The 20797-nt window shown below is 34.6% G+C and overlaps 1 protein-coding gene across 2 annotated transcripts; it reads left to right on the forward strand.

The window, feature by feature from the left end:
- Positions 1-2384: 2384 nt before the first annotated feature.
- LOC120277533 (transcription termination factor MTERF2, chloroplastic-like) lies at positions 2385-7515 on the forward strand. 2 transcript variants are annotated; one of them, XM_039284394.1, is made up of 3 exons: positions 2385-3616; positions 6020-6043; positions 7159-7515. In XM_039284394.1, exon 1 carries the CDS (start codon positions 2434-2436, stop codon positions 3499-3501), a length of 1068 nt encoding a protein of 355 aa, XP_039140328.1. In that variant the 5' UTR covers positions 2385-2433; the 3' UTR covers positions 3502-3616; positions 6020-6043; positions 7159-7515. The 2 variants fall into 2 exon arrangements, with proteins under 2 accessions (XP_039140328.1, XP_039140329.1); XM_039284395.1 differs by lacking the exons at positions 6020-6043; positions 7159-7515 and adding an exon at positions 5937-6019.
- Positions 7516-20797: the final 13282 nt, after the last annotated feature.

A 20797-nucleotide genomic window follows, 5' to 3' on the forward strand; every position in this document is an offset into this window, starting at 1 on the left:
TATATGTTGCTATTTATTTACTGATTAATATACAAAACATAAATTGTTATTATAGTATATAGTATAATCCTATATCATTTTGTTGTTCAAGAAAATATTTCCTCGTCGACACAGGATATGCTACAAGACCTGGATTTATATCACCTTTTAGAGGTGTTAGATATCACTTGAAGGAATTCGGGTCCTCAAAACCCTAAGAAGTTGTTTAACCATAGGCATTTGTCAACGCAGACTTTAGTTGAGCGTGCATTTGGGTCTTTGAAAAGTTGGTTTAAGATTCTCACATCTAGGCCCTTCTTTCCATATAGTACACAAGTTTACCTAGTGATTGCATGTTGCATTCTTCATAATATTATTATTAGACAGGTGGTGATAGATTGATACCCTCCGAGGAAGAATGGGAACAAGAGATAAAAGTTCATACTTTGAGGAGAGGGCAACATGAAGATGTTAGAGAGTGGTTGGACAAAAGGGACCAGATAATGCATGATATGTGGAACAATAGATAAATGTATTTATGATGGATATGTTCTGTTATTTTTTTATGTTTTTCAGTATTTCTGTTTACCATACATTGTAGTTTGATGTTGAATTGCTTTGGATTTCATATGTTGTGAATTCTTATGTTGTTGGTTGATGTTGAATAATTGATATAGTTGCTTTGAATGAATTCTTAAGACCAAGTATTCTATATTTTCATTGCTATATAAAGGTTTGTATATGAATGTGTGTTTGCAATGTAACAGGAAAAAATGGAAGCTGGTAGTCATTCATCAAGCAGTAGGAAGAATGTAGGTAATATGCGATGGAGATCGAGTGAGAGTAAGTTTTTCTTGCACTTTACAGCAACACAGGTGGAAAATGGTCTGAAGTGTGATAAGACATTCAAACCACAAGAAATTCATGCAGTCATATGTGCTTTGAGAGAGAATTTTGGTAAAGACTATACTGAGTCTAACATACATAACCATCTCTGAACATTAAAGCGAAAATTGGCTATAATTAGAAGACTTCGAGAGATGAGTGATGTGGGTTGGGATGAAGAAAACAAGAAAATAATTATGGTTGAAGAGGAATGCATGACATATCTGATGGTATGCTCTTTATGTCTTACAATTTTGTAGTCACTAATTACAGTTTGTTTATATTTCTCTATCATTAATGATAATTTTTTATTGTTTTGTTAACAGAGCCATCCAAATGAAGAACCATATATAAATAAACCCAATGAAGACTATGATTTGCTTGAAGTTGTTTGTGGCAATGATCATGCAATAGGGCGTTTTGCTCGCGATAGTATTGAGACACCTTCGACTGATGATGGTGAACCAAACTTTTCACAAGATAATTTTTAAATTAGATTGACACCAGAGAATCTTGGGCATGGACAATTTGACAATAACTACGGGTTTGAGACACCCTCACCGACACCAAATAGCTCACAAGCGCATACCTCTCAAGAAGTACAAACAAGAAAGAAAGGTAAAAAAAGAGATGCTAGTGTTGATTCAGCCTTGGCACAAACTGTAGGTTCAAAAATGGATAGACTTGCACTTGCAATTGAGGAGCATAACCCAGTCACTGTTACCACCAAGCTAAGTGAAGCATGCATGAAGCTTACTGAAGTTGGTTACTCAACACGTGATGTGCCCAAAGTTTATTCGTATTATGCAGATAGTGAGACCAGAATATTCAAATTCTTGGGTGTGCCAGATATTCTCCGCCACCACATGGCAGAGGAACTTGTAGGACCGCCACGACAAATTTTTTAGTTTGGGATTGTAAACATGGCATGTGTTTTGCTTGAGGGTTGATCGCTTGTGTTTTTTAGTTTTGAACTACGACACTATGTTGTCAATGTTTTTTATAACTTAGTTGTAAACTTATAGCTTCACTTATAGTGTTGGATTTGTTATCAGTGTGTAATGCCATCAGATTGGAACTCTATTTTGAGGTTTATTGAATTGTTGTAATGCTAATGTTTTCATTATCTTAATCTATAATCATTTTGTTATTAGCTACAATAATTAAGTTAAATTTTTGTTTCTTTGCATTATGATTTTATTAATTACTACCGTTTAAATGTTTATGTCAATATTTTAAACTAATTAAATTCAATTGAAAAAATCAAGTTAAATAATAAATTGTTATGTTATTCATTAATAATCCATTAAAAATATTTCATGCTAAATAAATAAAAAAAATTATATTGAAGAAAAAAGTAAAAATTAATTTTCCATTTTTTTTAAAAAAAATAACTTAACAAATATATATTCTCATAATTTGTTTTTTTTTTTTTTAAAAAAAAGGGAAAACAAATGCTGACAATCAGCCACTCAACAAATTACTCAAAACACTGATAGGGTTTACACATAAAAATTTCTCTTCATAATTTTTGATCACATCCATGAATGTTGCTGTCCTTGAGAAGAAATGGACCTCCTCAGGATCACACTGCGTCTGAAATTCCCAATCAATTTCTACTCCACCAAACCTCACAAACCCCAGTTCATCATCACCGACTACCTTATCAACTCTCTCGGCCTCTCGCCTGAGCGGGCCGCGCGCGCCGCACCGCGTCTCGCCCATCTGCGCGACGCCAGCCGCCCCGACTCTGTGCGGCATTTCCTCGAACACCTTGGGCTCACCCACTCCCACATCCAAACTCTCGTCTCCTGGCGCCCTACTTTGCTCTCCGTCGACCTCTCCTCCACTCTCCGCCCCAACGCTGACGCTCTCCACTCCCATGGCTTCTCCGGCCCCTTGCTTCTCCACCTCGTCCGGACCAACCCTTTTGTTCTCACCTCTCACGCTGTGCTCCCCCGGCTTCACTTCTGGAAGGACTTCTTTCGCGATGACCGAGCTAGCCTCGTCAAGGCCTTTCGTCGCAATCGCTATCTGGTGCAGTACTCTATTGCTGATAAGATTTTGCCAAACATCGAGCTTTTGCGCCGGTATGGCTTCTCCGATCGGGATATTGGTATTGTTGTGATGAGGATCAATGGGTTTATCACGAGAAGTCCGGAGGCAATTAAGGAGCTGATTGAGCGGACGATGCAGCTGGGGTTCACTTGTGGATCACGGATGTTCTTGCAGGGGCTCTCTGTTGTTGCCATGCGGAGGGGTGAAGCTCTGGAGAAGAAGATGGAGTTCTTTAGGAAGCTTGGTTGGTCTGAGGATGAAGCTAAATCAGCATTCAGGAAGAACCCTAAGGTGTTATCACTTAGGGCTGAGAATATTCAATCAAAATTGGATTTTTTGATGGGTGTTGTTGGATTGGATCTTTCTTCCATTGCTGCAGTGCCGTTGCTGCTCACTTACAGTCTGGAGAAGAGGCTAATGCCACGGTTTCGTGTTCTTGATATACTGAATTCGAAGGGATTGTTGAAGAAAGAATGTAAGCTTAACACTGCCATGTCCCTTTCTGATGAAGAATTTGAAAAGAAATTTGTGTTGCCATTTGAGGATTTGGTGCCCCAACTGGTGATGACAAGACAATGATGGTATGCAATTCAGGGGAATTTGTTTAGATAGAGCATTTGCAAGGACTGAATTCTTCAAGTCCAGGAAGAGGATGATCCCTGGTTTTCTGGCATTTCATTGTTAACTCAAGGAGGTATTTTTCTCAGTTTGCTTATGGAATTATTCTTATACTTGGTGAATTATTGAAATTATGATGTTTATCAACATTGGAATACTGGTAAGGTTCTTAATCAGAGGAATTTTGGTTAGTTTGGAATGCTCATTTAGTTAGTCTTGGTACTTCCAGTAGAGGAACAAGATCAAAGTCTGCAAGCTTGTGGATTGGATCAGATAATGGCATGATGTTGACTATACTGAAAATCTCTTGGATTGTTATTTGTTTTGGCAGTAAACTGGCATGTTGACGAAGATAATTTTATTGATTACTCTGTGGTCAATCCTGCTTGGGGGAATTGATTGAATTTTTTATGTTTATCCACATTGTAACACGTTACGTTTGAGTTGAATTCCGGCCTCTTTGGAATGTTTTATTTTGTTAATCTGGTACTTCCTTATATCAAGTCTGCAATCTTTTGAATCTGATGAGTCATTGGTTGATGCCAATAATATGGAGAATTCTTTGATTTGTATTGCCTTCGCCACTAGAAATTTGGTACTCCTTGATGTTGAAGAGTTTGATGTTATTGTGACAACTCTACTAATTGGCATCTTCTAGTAGCCTGGTGAAATTTTTCGGACTTCTAATTCAAGAGTTTTAAGCTGTTTCAAACCTTCTTTTTTATAATTCCTTGGTTAGTATACATTCACATTTTGATTGTGAGTATAAGTTCGGTTTAATTAGTAAGGATGCCTGGTGTCACTGAGCTAATCAGTAACTTTCTTGTGACTTCATCTTTCAGTTATTTTTGGTTAGCAGTTTTATCAGTGGATGTGATGATGACACTTCTCAATTATTACAGGCATTGGTTGTTATAGTTAAAATAATGCTTTCCCATTTATATCCCTGCTTGTCACATTCATAGTCTAATTTAAAATTTAAATTGTAGCATAAAACTTCACCTTTTGTTGGGAGTTAGGAGTTGTTTGGTTCATGGAAGTGGAAAAGAAGATGAGAAGTCTGGAAGTTTCACTTCTATAAAGGTCCAACTTCATGATGGAGTTGCAATTTCGAAGTGTTTGGTTGCACATCAAAGTGTAGCCCTGTTGGCCCACTTTGGGTATTTGGTTCACTTGCTCTTGAAAATAGAAAATCATAACAACAAAAACCATAGTGAGGGTACAAACTGAAGCAAAAAATCACAATTGAAAATAAAATCCTAACTCACAATATGAAAGAAGAAAATAAAATCCATAATTGGAAATTGAAGTAAGAACAAAACTACAGTACGATCTAGATCTAAATTAGAGATACATCAACTGAATATATTATTTAAGAACTCCGTCAAAAATCACAATTGAAGTATATGCTAAAATCATTATGAGTAACATATGAAACAATAATTACAGTAATCCTTAAGGAGATAAAAATAGCAATAGGAATATAATGTAATTATACACAAGCAGAATCCTGATAGAAACAAAATCATAGAGCAAAAAACACAAATTTCAATAACTTAAAATAAAATAAAATAAAATAAATAAAAATAAATAGAAGCAATAAAGCAAACATGTATTGTAGCAAAATAATAATGTCAACACCCAAGTAGTTACATTAATTATGAAGATTGCAATGGTTGCCTTCTGGCCTTTCTAATGCCTCGCTAATGCACCACTCCCTCCATGACGTGTGAATACAAAAATAAAAAATTAAAACTGCTAGGTTGTTTACTAGTTTACAATAATATAAACAGAAAACAATCAAAGCCCTAGAAACTAGAAAAAGTTAAATAAATAAATAAATAAATAAATAAATAATAATGCTCATGCAGTCCAAATTGAAAAAAATAGAAACAGTCCATAAAAAGATAGAATAAAAACCAGCTTTCTTTCTGGTTATTGTTATTGAAGTGGGAAATTTATGCCCAGCAGATCAGACTATGCTGGATGTCAAAAACCTCTCAATCCAAGCCTTCCTCATGTCAACTCTTTTCACCGCGAATCTCCTCCAACCTTCTTTCTCATTTTTATTGATAGTCAAACACATCTTGGGGGGAAACCCCCTAACCTCCATGACATATTTGTAGAACAATTCTTACTAAGTTGTTGGATTTTTAATGGCCTTAGCCATCTTCTAGACCGTATCTACTAAGTTATCTATAGAAGCTCCTACGGGCTTGTACCTCACCTCAGTAACTGTTAGGTTCCAAAAGTAGCGGAGGTTGCAAAACTATTATTAATAGGTGGGCTTGAGTTCTGCTCATCATTCATTATTGTTTAAAGGTGTCTCATTTTGTTCATTCTCCATCCTTGTATATTTATCATCTAATCTTTTTTTGATATTTCCGAACATGGAGGTCATGTACGATCCAGTGGTGTTATCAAATGGCACACATACCATTGTGGTTGTCTAATGGCTTACTTATATATGATATTGCAGGTGGATGAATCTACACTATTCAGAGTGAGTATAATACATTCTTTTCAATGTGTAGCTATATTTATATTAATTTTTATGTAACTTCACTGTTTGCTTTGTATACTGTAGGCAGATGGCGATCATCATTTCAACATCTTTTCAGCATGCACAACTCAATTTCCTTGCTTTTTTTTACCCTGAATACCTTGTTTTAATTGTTTTGTAATGATTCTCGATATTATCGGCTGTGAAATTAGTATTGAACCTAGCATTCATATCACTTAGACATATACAAAGGTTGGTTTTTTGAACGTTTTGTCACATTTCAGTCCTTTGTTAACCTTTCAACAAGTATAGAAATAAGGAAGCCATTATACTTAGCTTTCTTACATTTGTTGGGAGTACCACATTTGAACCACCAGTCCTTGCCATGACATTCTTTCTAACATTATGGCCATCCATCTTTTTAGGAGTTGTGAGGAATTCTATATTAACAATATCGAAAACCTTCAAAATAAACAAAAAATTTAAGAAAGGGTTGAAATACCACAAATACAAACATGAGTATTAAAACAAGAAAAGAATGACTTAGTCTTCATTTTTCGCATATAAATGTAGCATGGTGCCATGGTCACAAATAATATGAGTGCCTTTGCGACAGTGGTACGTAGAAAGTAAAAACAGATTATAAAATTCATACCGTATGGGTGGTCATAATATTCGAAAGAATGCCATGGTAGGCATTGGTAATTTAACCTGGGCATACACCAAACGTGGTACTCCCAACAAATGTTGGAAAGCTAAGTATGATGATTTCCTCATTCATGTACTTGTTGAATAGGTTAACAAAGGCCTGAAATGTCACAAGATGTTCAAAAATTCAACTTTTGTCTATGCTGCCAATGCTATAAATGCTAGGTTCAATACTAATTTCACAGATGATAATGTTAATAATCATTACAAAACAATTAAGACAAGGTAATTAAAAATAAATAAAGGGAAACGAGTGATGTGGGTTGAAATAATGTAGAGAAGATGATCACCCTCTTGCCTTCAGTATACAAAGCATACACTGAAGTAAGTTACATAAAATTTTATACAAATACCGCCACACATTTACCCATTGCTTGTATGGCATTCATATTTTATTTTGTTTTGAGGTGCCGTGTGGGAAGGCATCGGCAAGGTAATGGATGGCATTAGCCACTACTGCAGCCTGCAAACTCGAGCTAATACTCTTTCATATGCATTGGCCAAGCATTGAGAAGGTTGGAAGGCCAACATTGTAGCTTCAATAAGTAATGCGAGTATTTTGGTGTTGACATCATTTTTTTGCTATGATGCATGTTTGCTTTCAGATATTTTGTTTGTATGTATTTGGTGTGTGTCATTTTGGTCTTGATCTTTTGTTGTTATTGTTATTCAGGGTTTCTTGCTCATGTTGTGGCTCTTGCTACAGATTGTACTTAAGATTTTTATTTTCATGTTGGCTTTGTTTGTGGGGATTTGCTTTTGTTGTTACTATTGTTCATGTTTTGCTTTTTCTATTTTTTTTTCTTCAGGATTATTAAAATTTGTATATTTTGCTCTATGACTCTGTTTCCATGTTACTCTATCATGCTTATTCTACTTGTGTATAGTTACAACTTATGTTTTTATTGCTATGTTGATCTCCTAATGGATCTCTGTAGCTTTTGTTTTATATTTTTCTTGTTATGATTTTAGCAGATGCTTGTATTGTGGTTTCTGATGGAGTTATTGAGTAATATGTTTTGTTGGTTTATTTGTTTCTGTTTTTGTTGTTCTTATGGTTTTTGTTGCAGTTTTCAATTATAGATTTTATTTACTTCTTTCAAATGTGAGATAGTATTTTATTCCCAATTATGGTTTTTGCTGTTGCTATAGTCTTTGTTATAATTTTCTTGTGTAAGTTATGGTTTTTCTTGAATAAGTTATATTTTTGTTTTTATTTTTTGAGTTGTGAAGGTAACCATATTGGGAAATTGGACACCAATGATATTATTTTCATATGAAGCTATCTTGACCATCAAACCATTGCAGTTATGAAGAAAGGAGACAATTCATGTCTCATGTATGGCAAATGTAATTTGATAATCTCATAAAGAGACTTGTAAAATGTGACATGTAAGAAGGGTTGAATGTAATAAGGACCATGGTAAGTATGTCATGCAAATTGAATTGATTGATGGTTTATTAATAATTTTTGATTGGATAAAATGGTTACCCAAAGTAGATTTGTTTGTGCCAACATATTGTGCTTCTTATCTTCCTTTTCTTTCTCTCAATCTTTTTGGCTTGTTTTTATTTAACCCTATTCGTTTTGGTTTGTTTTTAAGTCAAGCTTTTAACATATTGGATTTGCCCTTAATCTTTAGCAATATTAATAAATTTAACATTTTTGTGTGTGTATAATTAATTTAAATCTTGTTGATGGGGGTAATGAACCCCCCAAGAATGGACATCATCACTCAACCCCGTGCCTACGTTTGGATGTACTCAACAAAGGATTAAAATTTAAATTGAGGGTAATTAGATCGCTCCTCGTACATTAATCACATGCTTGCCAAAATTGAAGGGTTTGGAGGGTAATAACATGTAAAATATCTTTTTTACCCCTGTTTTTTGCATTTTTCTTCAGCGCAATCTCCTAAGTTCCAACATTTTCACACTCTATCAAACCAATACAAAGATAAATTGAAGAAGCAATGGTGTCTTTGAAGAACCAGATCTGAGAATGAACAATACTTTGAGTGAGGTTTTGGAGAAGCAACGACATTTTGCAAAGGTTATAAGAAGAAAAGCTCACATCTTCCTCAGTGTAAACCTATATTTCCTCTATTTCTTTTCCTCTTCCTTGGTGCAAACTCTTGAACAAATGAAAAATGCATGCTCTACTTAGGGCTTGCTTGGATGGAGGCATTTGGAGGTAAGGTAAGGTTTGGAAAGGGTTTTTAAAAACTCATGCTTAGGGGGGGGTTTAGGGGGAGGTAAGGGTTGAGAAGGGTTGATGGAGGTTTTAAAACCTCCAATTTTCTCTTATTTCTCACCCTCCAAATTGGAGGGTTGGGGAGGTTTTGGATTTGGCCTTGAAGAAAAATACCCTTACTAGTTTCATAGAATTCCAAACTTATTAGGGCTTCCTTTTTCAGTTTACACCACACCTGCCTCTTTTTCTTTTTGTCAACCGCCTTTCATATTCCCATCGCCAGCCACCTCACAAATCTCTTTTGTTCTCATCTTTTTTTTCTTTCATTTTCCCACCGCCACGGGCCTTTGCAGCTTGCAATCTCGCCGCCCCTAGCTACATGCCCCGCCATATATTGCTTGATCCCCACCTCGCTTGTGTTATAGTGTCGTTGCTGCAACTGGTTTATTATAAGAGCAATTCATCAAGGTATGAGATTTCATAAACTTCTCAGAGTTTTTTCTCCAATTTTGTGTGTAATTGGCTATTCTTTGGGTAATTTTACTTTTTCTAATAATTTTTTGTTGTATATATTGTTGGATTGATGTTGCTTTTAATTATTTAGGTTGCATGGATTTGATTTATTTATTTATTTATTTATTTTGGTTACTTGATTAGGAAAGAGACGATGTGGATTTTTGTTTGGTGCTTTTAATGTTTGATTTCCTTCTATTTTTGCGAGTTTTGGGTCTAGGGTTTTGTTCTATGTGAGGTTGAGCACATTTGGAATCATTTTTAGAATTTGAAGGTTTTTAGTAATTGTAGTTTGAGAAGCGTTATGAGTTTTAATCTTTTATTTTGTTAATTTACGTGAAGAAGAAGAAGAACCTTTCCTTTTGCGTCGCCATCTTAGGCCACTGACAGATAGCGGTTAAACTCTGTCGTAACAATGAAATTGAATACCTTCTTTATTTTTTTAATATTTCAACAAATGTGTTGTGAATTACTTGAATTCTATGCTCTTTGTTTGGCTGTTGATCAGAAAGAAAGAAAACTGTGTATTACTACTAAACATTTGATTCTTGGGGGATGAACACTAATGGCGAAAGCACTCTACTGGGCTGACACTGACACTGACATAGAGCGTACCAAGATAACAATAAAGTGAAGAATTAAACTCATGGAAAGAATTGTTCCATGTATATGAAACAAACTCACTCCTTCCAATGAAATTTTTGTTGTCACCCCTCATTATGAGATGACTCCTGTTAAGCTTAGATGCTTTGTTTGCTTAAAAATAATGCTCTCACATTTATCAATAAGAATGTAATTAGCTTGAATTTAATCATGCCAACATGGATAATATTCATTGTTTTTCTCCTTGAGTTAGTGCTCTGCTCATAGAGAGTTGTAGTACATGATTTAGAAAAGCAAATCTCATAAATTCTCATAAACTCATAAATTCTCTGGTGATTGTGGAGAAGGCTGAAAGAAGTGATATTTCTGACATTGATAAGAAGAAAGTGAGTTAATTAATACACTTTATTTTGTCACTATTCTTTCTCCTTTAGTGCATTTATGTATTTTAATTTATTATGATCTTCAAAGTGGATTGATACTTCTTTAATCATGTATTTTTATTTGTGTTTACATATTTACAAACTTTTTAATTTGGATGTCATATGAGTTTATATTGTATATGGATTCATTGGCAATATCATCTCCTCGATATGCACATTTCCTTCAACATAATTAATCGTTTCATATAATGCTTTGTTTTTATATTTTTTTGTGGTATTGTTAATGTTTGACAACTGTGGGATGTATGTGATTTAGATAGTTTTTGGATCTAGACTAATAGAGAAATCAACTTGGATTTTACTTTTAACAATGTCAATTAGTTGTTTAGATACAATTATTTCGTAGTTATGTATTGTAATCTATTTTTTAATTATTATTTACAATGTGGATAAGCTAAGTCACTCAACGCACGTATTTTTTTTTTTTTGTATTATTTTCCCTTCATCTATATTTGGTTCACATTTTAATTAATAAACTTGCTATGTTTAGAACAAATGTTGGCTAAACTTCTATTGGCCCTAATTACGTTGAACGACCAATTTATAAAACTACTACACTTACATCAACTAGTAGCAGTTGAGTTTGTTACCATCATAATTGGTTGGTATGTGAGACGCAGGGATGAACTTACTAGATCCCAAATCCCATGTGAAGTTCGGTTGGAAGTAGATCGAGCACTAGATGGATTCATGTCACATGTACTTTTAAGTAATTTATGTCATAATATGATATGGATGAGTCCTGCAGCTTTTCAAGGATTGCGTGACAAGTTAAGCAGGTCTTAGACCATCACCAGAAGTTACCGTTGAGGAACAAATTGCAAAAACACTATGGGGTTGCTTGGGATGGCTTTTTTAAAGCCCAGAAGAGCTTTTTTATAAGTTAAGCACTTCTGGGTTTTAAAAATTATGTTTGTATTGGCTTTTGGGTAGAAGTTGAAACTATGAAAAAAAGCTGAAATAGAGCTTTTTCATAAGCTGCTCAATAGGTGCTTTTGAGAAAAGCACTTCTGAGAAGTTGTTTTGTGGGTTGTAAGATTACTAAATTAACCATGTGCTTTTATAATTTTCCCCACTCTTTCATAGCCCTAATATTTCTCCCCAGTTGCTCTCCTAATCCTTCCCCATCTCTCCGATCCCAACCTCGTTCGATGCCTCTCGCCTCTTCTCCTGCCTCGACGTTTCCCCTCCTTCTCTCCTCTTCAGGCCGCCCCTGCATCTCCTTCTTCTTAATGGGTTCTCAGTTCCTGATGAAGACTCTGAGAAAGCCAAGCTTTCTTTGGTGTTGTTCTTCTTTTCAATCTCTTCTCTGTTTGTGATTTTGAACTGTTTGTGAGTTATTTTGGTTTTAGGGCATTAGTTGTATGCATTGTGCATTAGAATATTTTCAAAAAATGTAGTGAATTTCTAAGGCGTGGATTGGGGGATGTGGGATTGATAGAGCTTCGCTCAATTGATGCTGAATTAATCTTCATTTTTTTAGCTTGTTTGCTTATATATTTGATGAGAATGCTCTGGTGACTAAGACTCTAGGGGTGGTTAGGATTAAATTGGAAGATGATCAGTGAGAATTATCTTGGTATTTGGGCATTAGTTCAATCCAATGTGCATTATAACATTTTTTTTTTAAGAAAAAAATGTAGTGAATTGGTAGTTGAACAAAGGTTTTAATAGGAATATGTTGGATTTTGATGAAATTCACATGTTTCTCAAATTAATCTTCAATTTATATTATTTTTTTTCCTAGTGCGCTTATATTTGTTGAGAATGTCATGCGTTTAATTAAGACTCTGATGTTGGAAGATGATTTGGTAATTACCTGTATAATTTTGTTTTTCTCAATGAGTACATTTTTAATGCAATCAGCTATCATAATGTTGTTCATCTAGCAGAATGAATCGTACCAATTTGTTACTGAAATCAGGATTTAATCGAAGTTCATGTGTTGCTCAAATTATTCTTCAATTTTTTCTGCTAGTTTGCTTATTGTCATCGAGGATAACCTACTAGATGAAAAGTCTTGTATCTATGGTTTTGTTCTAGATTTTTGTTAAATATTTTGAGAAAAATTTAAAATTTTTCCTCCATTGGTTACTATTTATGATTGTGCATAAAGCCAATGGTGGCACTTCGCTAGAAAAAATTCTTGGTGTCCACATCTAATGAGGACTTTATTCCACTAAGGATGATAGATCAGTGCCTTTTAAGTAAGAAATGTTGTTGAATATATTTACTCAAACTTGTTGATTCAGTTCATGTAGCATCTAATTATCCTGTTTTTGTACCGGTACATTTATTCTTTGAATGCTTTTTGTATTGATGTATTTAGGCCTTTTCAGCATCATACCTATGTACAGCCAATGCCTTAATAATAATAATAGTTGCAACTATAATAACAATAATAATTGTAATAATAATAATAATAATAATCATGATGATAATAATAATTAATAATAATAATAATTGCAATAATAATTATTATAATCATAATGCATTAAGTTATAATAATAATAATAATAATAATAATAATAAATAATTGTAATTGTAATTATAATTATAATACATTAAGTTATTATTATTATCATTAATGTTTTCATTATCATTATTAATAGTAATGTATAATAGTAACTCAATGAAAACTCAATTAATGCCCACTTTAGTAATTTGCCACCACTAAAAGCCCTTTTAAAAATTCACATCCAAATAACTTCACACATATAAAAGTACTTTGCATTAGCTTACCCAAACATAAACTATTGAAAAGCACTTAACTTACTCTCAATAGCACTTTTAAAAAAAAGTGCTTCTACCACTTCAAAAAAAAAAACACTTTTTTTAAAGCTAACCCAAATAAGGCCTATACCTATTAGGTCATAATATTTCGCAAAGTGAATTATCCTTTTTTTCAAGCATTTTGGTGAGACTATTTTTTTTGTCATTTTCACAATGTATTGCAAGCTATAGCAGAGTTGGAGGATAAATTCTTAAAACAACCTGATGGCATATAAATTCCTTCAGAAATATTCAGCAGCACTAGATTTTATCCATACTTTAAAGTAACAAATTATACTTCTTAAATTATAAATTTAGTACGAATGTGTGTATATTGACAATGGAAATTTTTAATTATGCCACAAGACTGTGTTTGTGCTATTGATGGAACACATATTCGTGTAAAAGTTTCTAATATAAAAGCTCCCAAGTATCATGGGAGAAAAAAAAATACCCAACATAGAATATTTTAGTTGTATGCACATTTGATTTGAAATTCATGTATGTGTTGCCTAGTTGGGAAGGTACTGCATCTGACTCCAATATAATAAAGAATGCCTTAACTAGAACATGCCCTCTTAAAATTTCAGAAGGTACTTATGAGTACATATAATATTAAATAAATACAACATATACATATAGAGTATAACAAAGTTTGATTTATGTCTAGGTTAATATTATCTAGTTGATGACGGCTTCATGTTGCAACGTGAACTTATAACACGTTATAGGGGGAGTGATATCACTTGAAAGAGTACTCGAGAAATCCATCCTGAAATGCAAGGGAATTATTTAATCTTCAACACACATCTTTGTGCAACTCTATTGAAAGAGCATTCAGTGTTCTTAAGAAGCATTTCCCTATACTTGGGAACTCTACAATGCCTCATTATGGTTTGGAAACACAAAAGAAGATTATTTTTGCATGTTGTATCTTGCACAATTATTTAATGTGTGTGGATCCTGATGATACTAAACTTGCACAAGTTGATAGTGAACTTGTGGTGGAAGCACCAGAGGAACATCATATTAGTCGAAAAAATAATAAAGAAACCACGGAAGGAGAGTTTATTAGAGATGTTATTGTAGCTGAAATGTGGCTCAATTATAATGAATAATTTGAATAATAGAAGTGCTTTCATGTTTGTCATAATGTATGTTTTTTTATGTATTAACTAGTGGATACTTATTTGTATCTTTTCCAATTTAATGTATGGCTTGTATGGATTTTTTTGTTGTAGTATTAATTGCAATGCGAACTTAATGGGTACTTAATGTGTGGTCATTTATATGCATATATATGTCCTTGAACAAGTGATTACTTAATGATGTGAATTTATTTGCTTTGCTATTTGATGTCATAATTCACAACCTATTTGATGGCTTTTTTTATTTTGATGGCATAATGAGTTGCTTGGATGAAAAATTGGGTAGTATATATACTAACCACATTTACATGAAATGGTAATATACATGGCGTCGCACATAAATTAGAAGATACTAATTTTTTATTTTGTTGTTGTAGTTTAAGATATGCCGAGGAGAAAAACAAACACAAATGTTCATGATGGAAATGCCATGTGTGTATGGAACTTTAGTATGGATGATGCTTTAATGATGCATACTTGCATCAACAAACAATGGGCAATAGAATTGGCAGTATCTTCACAACACTTGCATTTGAAAACATCGTCAGTGAGTTAAAGGGAAAATTTTCAAACAAGCCAATAGATAAGGAGAAGGCTCAAAACCACATGAAAAACATGAAAAGAGCATTTACTAGATGCTATGATGTTTTCAAGAACGGGATGAGTGGATTCGCTTGGAATCCAACAAAGGAAATGTGGGACGTTGAACATGAAGTATGGCAATACTTAATTGAGGTAATTTTTTTTTCTTTTGTTTAACTAATAGAAGTGCAAGTTAATATTTATATTATTAGATATAATCTTCTTGCCATTTCTTCATGTGCAGGCCAAACCAGAAGCAACTGAGTGGATGAATAAGAGTATTAGAAACTATGAGAAGTTCAACTTTATGGACAAGATAGAGCAACTGGTCAACATGCTGAGACTACATCAGAAATGAGACAAAGACGCCATCCAAATTCAATGAATATATTTGGCGGTTCTTCTTCGTTTGCGATTGATGACATTGACTTTATGGTTACCAAAACATAGCAAACCTAGAAAATTTAGGGGACAATGAAAACATAGAATTTCATGATGATGAGCTTGGAGAAGAAGCATCGCCCAAAGTTCCAAGTTCTTCTAGGTCGAAGAAGGTTAGATGATCTAATAGTTGTGACAATGCTAGCAAGTTTTCTATGGCTGTGGAAACGATGTCTAATGCATTTATTCAATCAACAATGGCAATAGTTCAAGCATAGAACAATGTGTTGGATGTGACCAACCAAATAGATTTGGTCAAAACACAAATCCAATTAAAGCGTTTGATGTGTGGTCATGCTTGTGGATTTAGGGTTCTCACAACCTCTTCTGAACAAAGCTTACTTGTTCCTCATTACGAATCCCAAGATGTTGGAAGGTATAATGCGATGTCCAAATGAACATCGCAAGTCTTTGTTGTTGACTTCAATGGGTGATGATCGAGAACCACGCTAATGAAAAAACAAAAGGTAAACATCTATCGTTGGCAGAAAATTTTCTTTTGAATACTTGGGAATACTAATCATTGTACTAATTATAATCTTCTTATTTGTTGCAGGCTTTCAAACAGGTGTAAAGGTAGACAATCTTGAATTTCTAAATATTTTTTTTAATGTCTTTGTTCTTTGCTATTTGTTGTTATTAGCATTTGACATTTAATATCTTTGTTATTTAGTGGGGTTTTTAATGGTTTGCTATTATAATCTTTTGATGCAAGTGATGAAAATAGTTACATGATCTATGTTGAAAACTACACAAATCTGCAAAAATATTTTGATGCAGGTGATGAAAACAATGTTTTGGTCTTCAAAAATAGGTGTAATGTTTTGTAAACTCTTGAACAAAGTTACCTCTTAATTGTTGTAGTGGCATACATGAGATAAGTTTGTGTTGTTAGAACAATGTTATCATTTTTCTTGTCTTGGACAAATGTTGTAAGGCAAAACCAAGTGGTATCTTCATTTTTATCTTCAAGTGTGCTTTTGGAACAATGTTATGGTCTTCAAAATTAGGTGTAATGTTTTGTAAACTCTTGAACAAAGTTACCACTTAATTGTTGTAATGGCATACATGAGATAAGTTTGTGTTGGTAGAATAATGTTAACAATTTTCTTGTCTTGGATAATGTTGTTATCATATCATATTATATTATATTATTTAATTTGATTTATAAAATATTGAGTATTTTTTATCATTAATTAACATGGTCAAAGTATAAGGAAATATTACTTAATCTATTAATGATATTGTTTAATTAATTTTGTTACTCAAAATATAATCTTGTTTTATATAGGAAAGACTTATATAAACAGAGAATTTTTTAAGTTTTAAATGAAAGATAAATAAGGTTATATGTATATAACATTGTTTATTTTATTTTTATTAATCACAAGGGTAATTTAGTAATAGACCATGTAACCTTACCTCCACTAACCTCCCAACCAAGCACGATAAGATTTGAAAAAACTCCATTTACCTTACCTTTGCACCAAGCAAATTATAGTTTAAAACATTCTTTTACTTTCCTTTACCATATTTTACCTTACTTTATGAAACCTCCGAATACTTCCATCCAAGCAAAGCCTAAACATAAACAACACAAAACCAAAAATTAGAATCAACCATTTTATCTTCAACTCTCAAATTCCAACAATAAATTAGTTTTATATACATATAAAATTGACTTAAGAGGCCTATCTAGTTATTTATTTGTTTTAATATGGTTAGAATCCTTCTTATTAGCATGTTTTCCTTATCATAATATTTTCATCGGGGAAGTACCCAAAAATCCCTGGAAAGTTTGGATAATCACATTTAATCCCCAAAAGTATTGAGTTTCCTCATAGGTCCCTCTTTTTTCTTTTATTTACTTTTCAGCCCATTTGCAGTTGACAGATAAAACAGAGCCTTTTAAATCGATATAAAATTACGCCAATGCCCTTGAGAGAAAACGTTTGAGAAGAATTTATTTTTCATCATTTTAACCGGCTGAAATGACAAATATAACCTTGTTTTTTTGTTGGGAACCCTGGTGAGGACGGTTGTCGCGTTGAATCGTAGGGATTCAAGATGGAAACCCTACCTTCACCCAAATGCCGCAACCTTTCGCCTCCTTCTTGTATCGGTGAAGGTCGTTGAAATCATATTTTCTGCTCTCTTCTTTCTTGCAAAACCTCACCTTTGAGTTTTTCGGCAACTTCCATCCTTGGTTTTTAGTTGTTCGGAAACATCTTCAGCAAGGGCTTCTATGAAAGATTAGCGAGTTACCTCAAGGGAAAAAAGCAGCACAAAGGTGAGAAGACATACCTGATTGGCATCGAAGGAGGGCTATCTGAGTGGCATTCTCTATTTTCTGTGTAATATTGTGTGATTCCTTTGTTAATATTGACATTCATGTGTAAAGTTTGTCGCTTTTTCCTGTGTATACTTTGTCGTTTGTTGTGTATAATATTATGTTTATCTCTTAGTGATTGAGTTTGTGTATGTATTTTTTATATAGAACAGAAGATGGCAACAACACTTGTAAACGCTCGGTGTTAGCTGGCTTCTGTTGTTGAAACGATTGCAGAGTTGAAAAAACAAATGAACATGCGCCATTGGGAGATCCTCCGTGTGACGCCGTTTGCCCATTTGATAGACGTCACTCCCGTGTTGCAAGAGAGAGGGGTTCTCGATGCGGTGTTGTAGGTGTACGACGACAACAACCAAATGTTTAAGATAGGATAAAGCATGCTCTCATTCATAGCAGAAGACATCGCCCTTATCCTATGCCTCTGTTGTGATGGAGATATTGTATCCTGTAAGCACGAGATGGTACAATCAGAAGTTGAGAAGAATTTTTTGTATAAAATGCACAACCGTCACCACGATGCAATTAAAGATAACCTACTGAGAATTGTATGCAACAAACACGGTGACGAGGAGACCTTTGTCAAGCTCCTGGTGATGTATTTCATGATGATGATCCTGTTTCCCAACACTTGTCTGAATATGCCATCATTCGTAGCAAGGTACGGCAACGATCTGGGGTCACTCGACTGTTACGCCTGGGCGCATGCTACTCACAAGTGGTTGATGGCCGACATCCCTGTGACAGCTGATTGTGTCTAACTTTGCTGTAAAGGAAAATGCACTAATGCAGGGTATTTAAAAGGTTGCTCTATTACTTTGATCATTTGGTTTTATGAGGTGACAGGCAGTATGAAGAAATAAAGATTAGGCCAAACACCCCGTAAATGTGTTATGGGAAGTCCAGTTTCATAAAGGTGGCATCTATTGAGCCGCTATTGAAATAAATCAAAGGGAAAAAAGTAAGTTATTCCTATTGCTGTCTAAAATGTTTGGAAATTTGGAGGATTGAGTTATTTCCCGTGTATGATAATGGTTTACTATATAGATTACTAGATCCCTGTGTATAATATTGTCTTCCTTTGTATTTGATTAACTTCTTGAGTATAATATCTTATTACTGTGTATAAAATAACGTTATTATGTATATTTTACTGTGTTTTGTGTATATTATAGAATTATTATGCTGCGTAGTAGTTCTCTGAGCTTCTGCCAACTAACGACAAAGAGAATATGTTAGATGGTAATGTTAAGCATACCCAAAAACAAACCCCTGTCAGATCGTTGGAACCAAGCTACGCTAAAAGGAAGTCCCGACAACTATCCAGGGCCCCGACCATTGGGAAAAAAAAACCAAGTGTTCCTTTCAATAAAAAAAAAAACAAGCTCGGGATCAATCCCTCCTCCCCAACAACCTCTGAGGAAATTGGCCACCGACAGTCATCAGTTGAGAGGTTGGAGGAGGTTCTGTGAGGTGACGATGAAATGTGACGATTATTGCAACAAGTATTAACAGAGTTCCGTGACCTGCGAGTTCGTATAGACGAGTGTAACCATGAAGATACAAAGCGAAAGAGAGTTGGCTGACTATCACCGCCTCTGGATTCGGTCCTCCCTATGACAGCAATAGATATCGATCGTCCTCTTTCGTCAGATCTGTCCCCTACTTCTAAAGTTAGGTTCAAAAGGGTAGCACAGTCTTGGAGAGGGTGTTCTGGACAGTACAATACGAAGTATATAGTTAATGCGGAAATCCCTGCATAGCATGACGAAGCTGCTTACGAGGATGTTCATGTTTCACCAATAGTGACTCAAGAACAAGAGACAGAAGCTACAGCACAGGTCCCTACTACTGATCGCTCTGTCCCAAGTAATGAAATTCCTATTCCTGAGGGCGACATGGATGAAATTCTGTCTCATGTCCCGCTTCCTGAGGTGGGCATGGATGAAATTCCATCTCATGTCCCGCCTCTTAAGGCCGGCATGGATAAAATTCCGTCTCATGCCCAGCCTTCTGAGGCACCAGTGGTCGCCCAGATCCCAGTAACAGCCAAAGATACTTCCCCAAGCGTGTTACACAAAACATGGCTACGTAAGACACACATCAAAGCAATCCATCTCCGAAAAGAGTTCCAACAAAATGAGCCTCAGTGAAGAAGACAAAGCCAAAGCGAGTTCAACCAAAGAGAGCCCCATCGAAAAAGGCTCCAACAAAGAGAGCTCTAAGTAAGAGGATCCCACCATAGAAGAACAAAACTATTGAAAAGGTTTCCCCCTTGAGTGATGACTCCGGAGCTGAGAGGAAGCATTACTCGCTATTGACGCACTACTTGAATATCTAACCGGTTTGAGAAAGGATAAACAAGCAGAAGTGCCACTTGCGCTGGTCACATACAAGCCTCAAGCAGAAGGGCAGATGTACTATGAGGATCAGAAGTTGGCTGAGATAAGCTTCCTGCCACAAAAGAAGAACTATCCGGGTTTTGGAAGGCTTAAACAATTCGAAAAAGCAACCCTCTCCATCTAACCGAACACACGTGTCGACATGTAATTTTTTTTTCCATGTAGCATAGATAATTTATATTGCAAAATCGGGTCTTTATCACACATATGAAATATTAAGATGCTGTATACTGTGTAAATTTTATATTATTCTGTGTATATTTATAATTTCATGTTTATAATATATGTTTGCTATGTATAGTTTTAGTTTCTTGTGTAAACGTTTAGTTTCTTGTGTATTAATATTGATACCTATATATGTAAATTGTATGTTTCTTGTGTAAACTTTAATTTACTGTGTAAACTTATGGACTACTATGTACTTCTTTTATATAGTTCTGTCATTTGGAGGGATGACAAAGATTGCGGGTATACCACCCGTGCCAACCTCTATGTCCTCCTCGAAGAGAGAAAGAAAATGTCCCCAATGATATATTGGATGTCCTCAAATTCATGCTCCGTGTGGAATTGATAACAAATCTATTGGCATTCAAGAGACGTG

Source organism: Dioscorea cayenensis, chromosome 15 (assembly GCF_009730915.1).
Source record: "Dioscorea cayenensis subsp. rotundata cultivar TDr96_F1 chromosome 15, TDr96_F1_v2_PseudoChromosome.rev07_lg8_w22 25.fasta, whole genome shotgun sequence".
Taxonomy (NCBI): domain Eukaryota; kingdom Viridiplantae; phylum Streptophyta; class Magnoliopsida; order Dioscoreales; family Dioscoreaceae; genus Dioscorea; species Dioscorea cayenensis.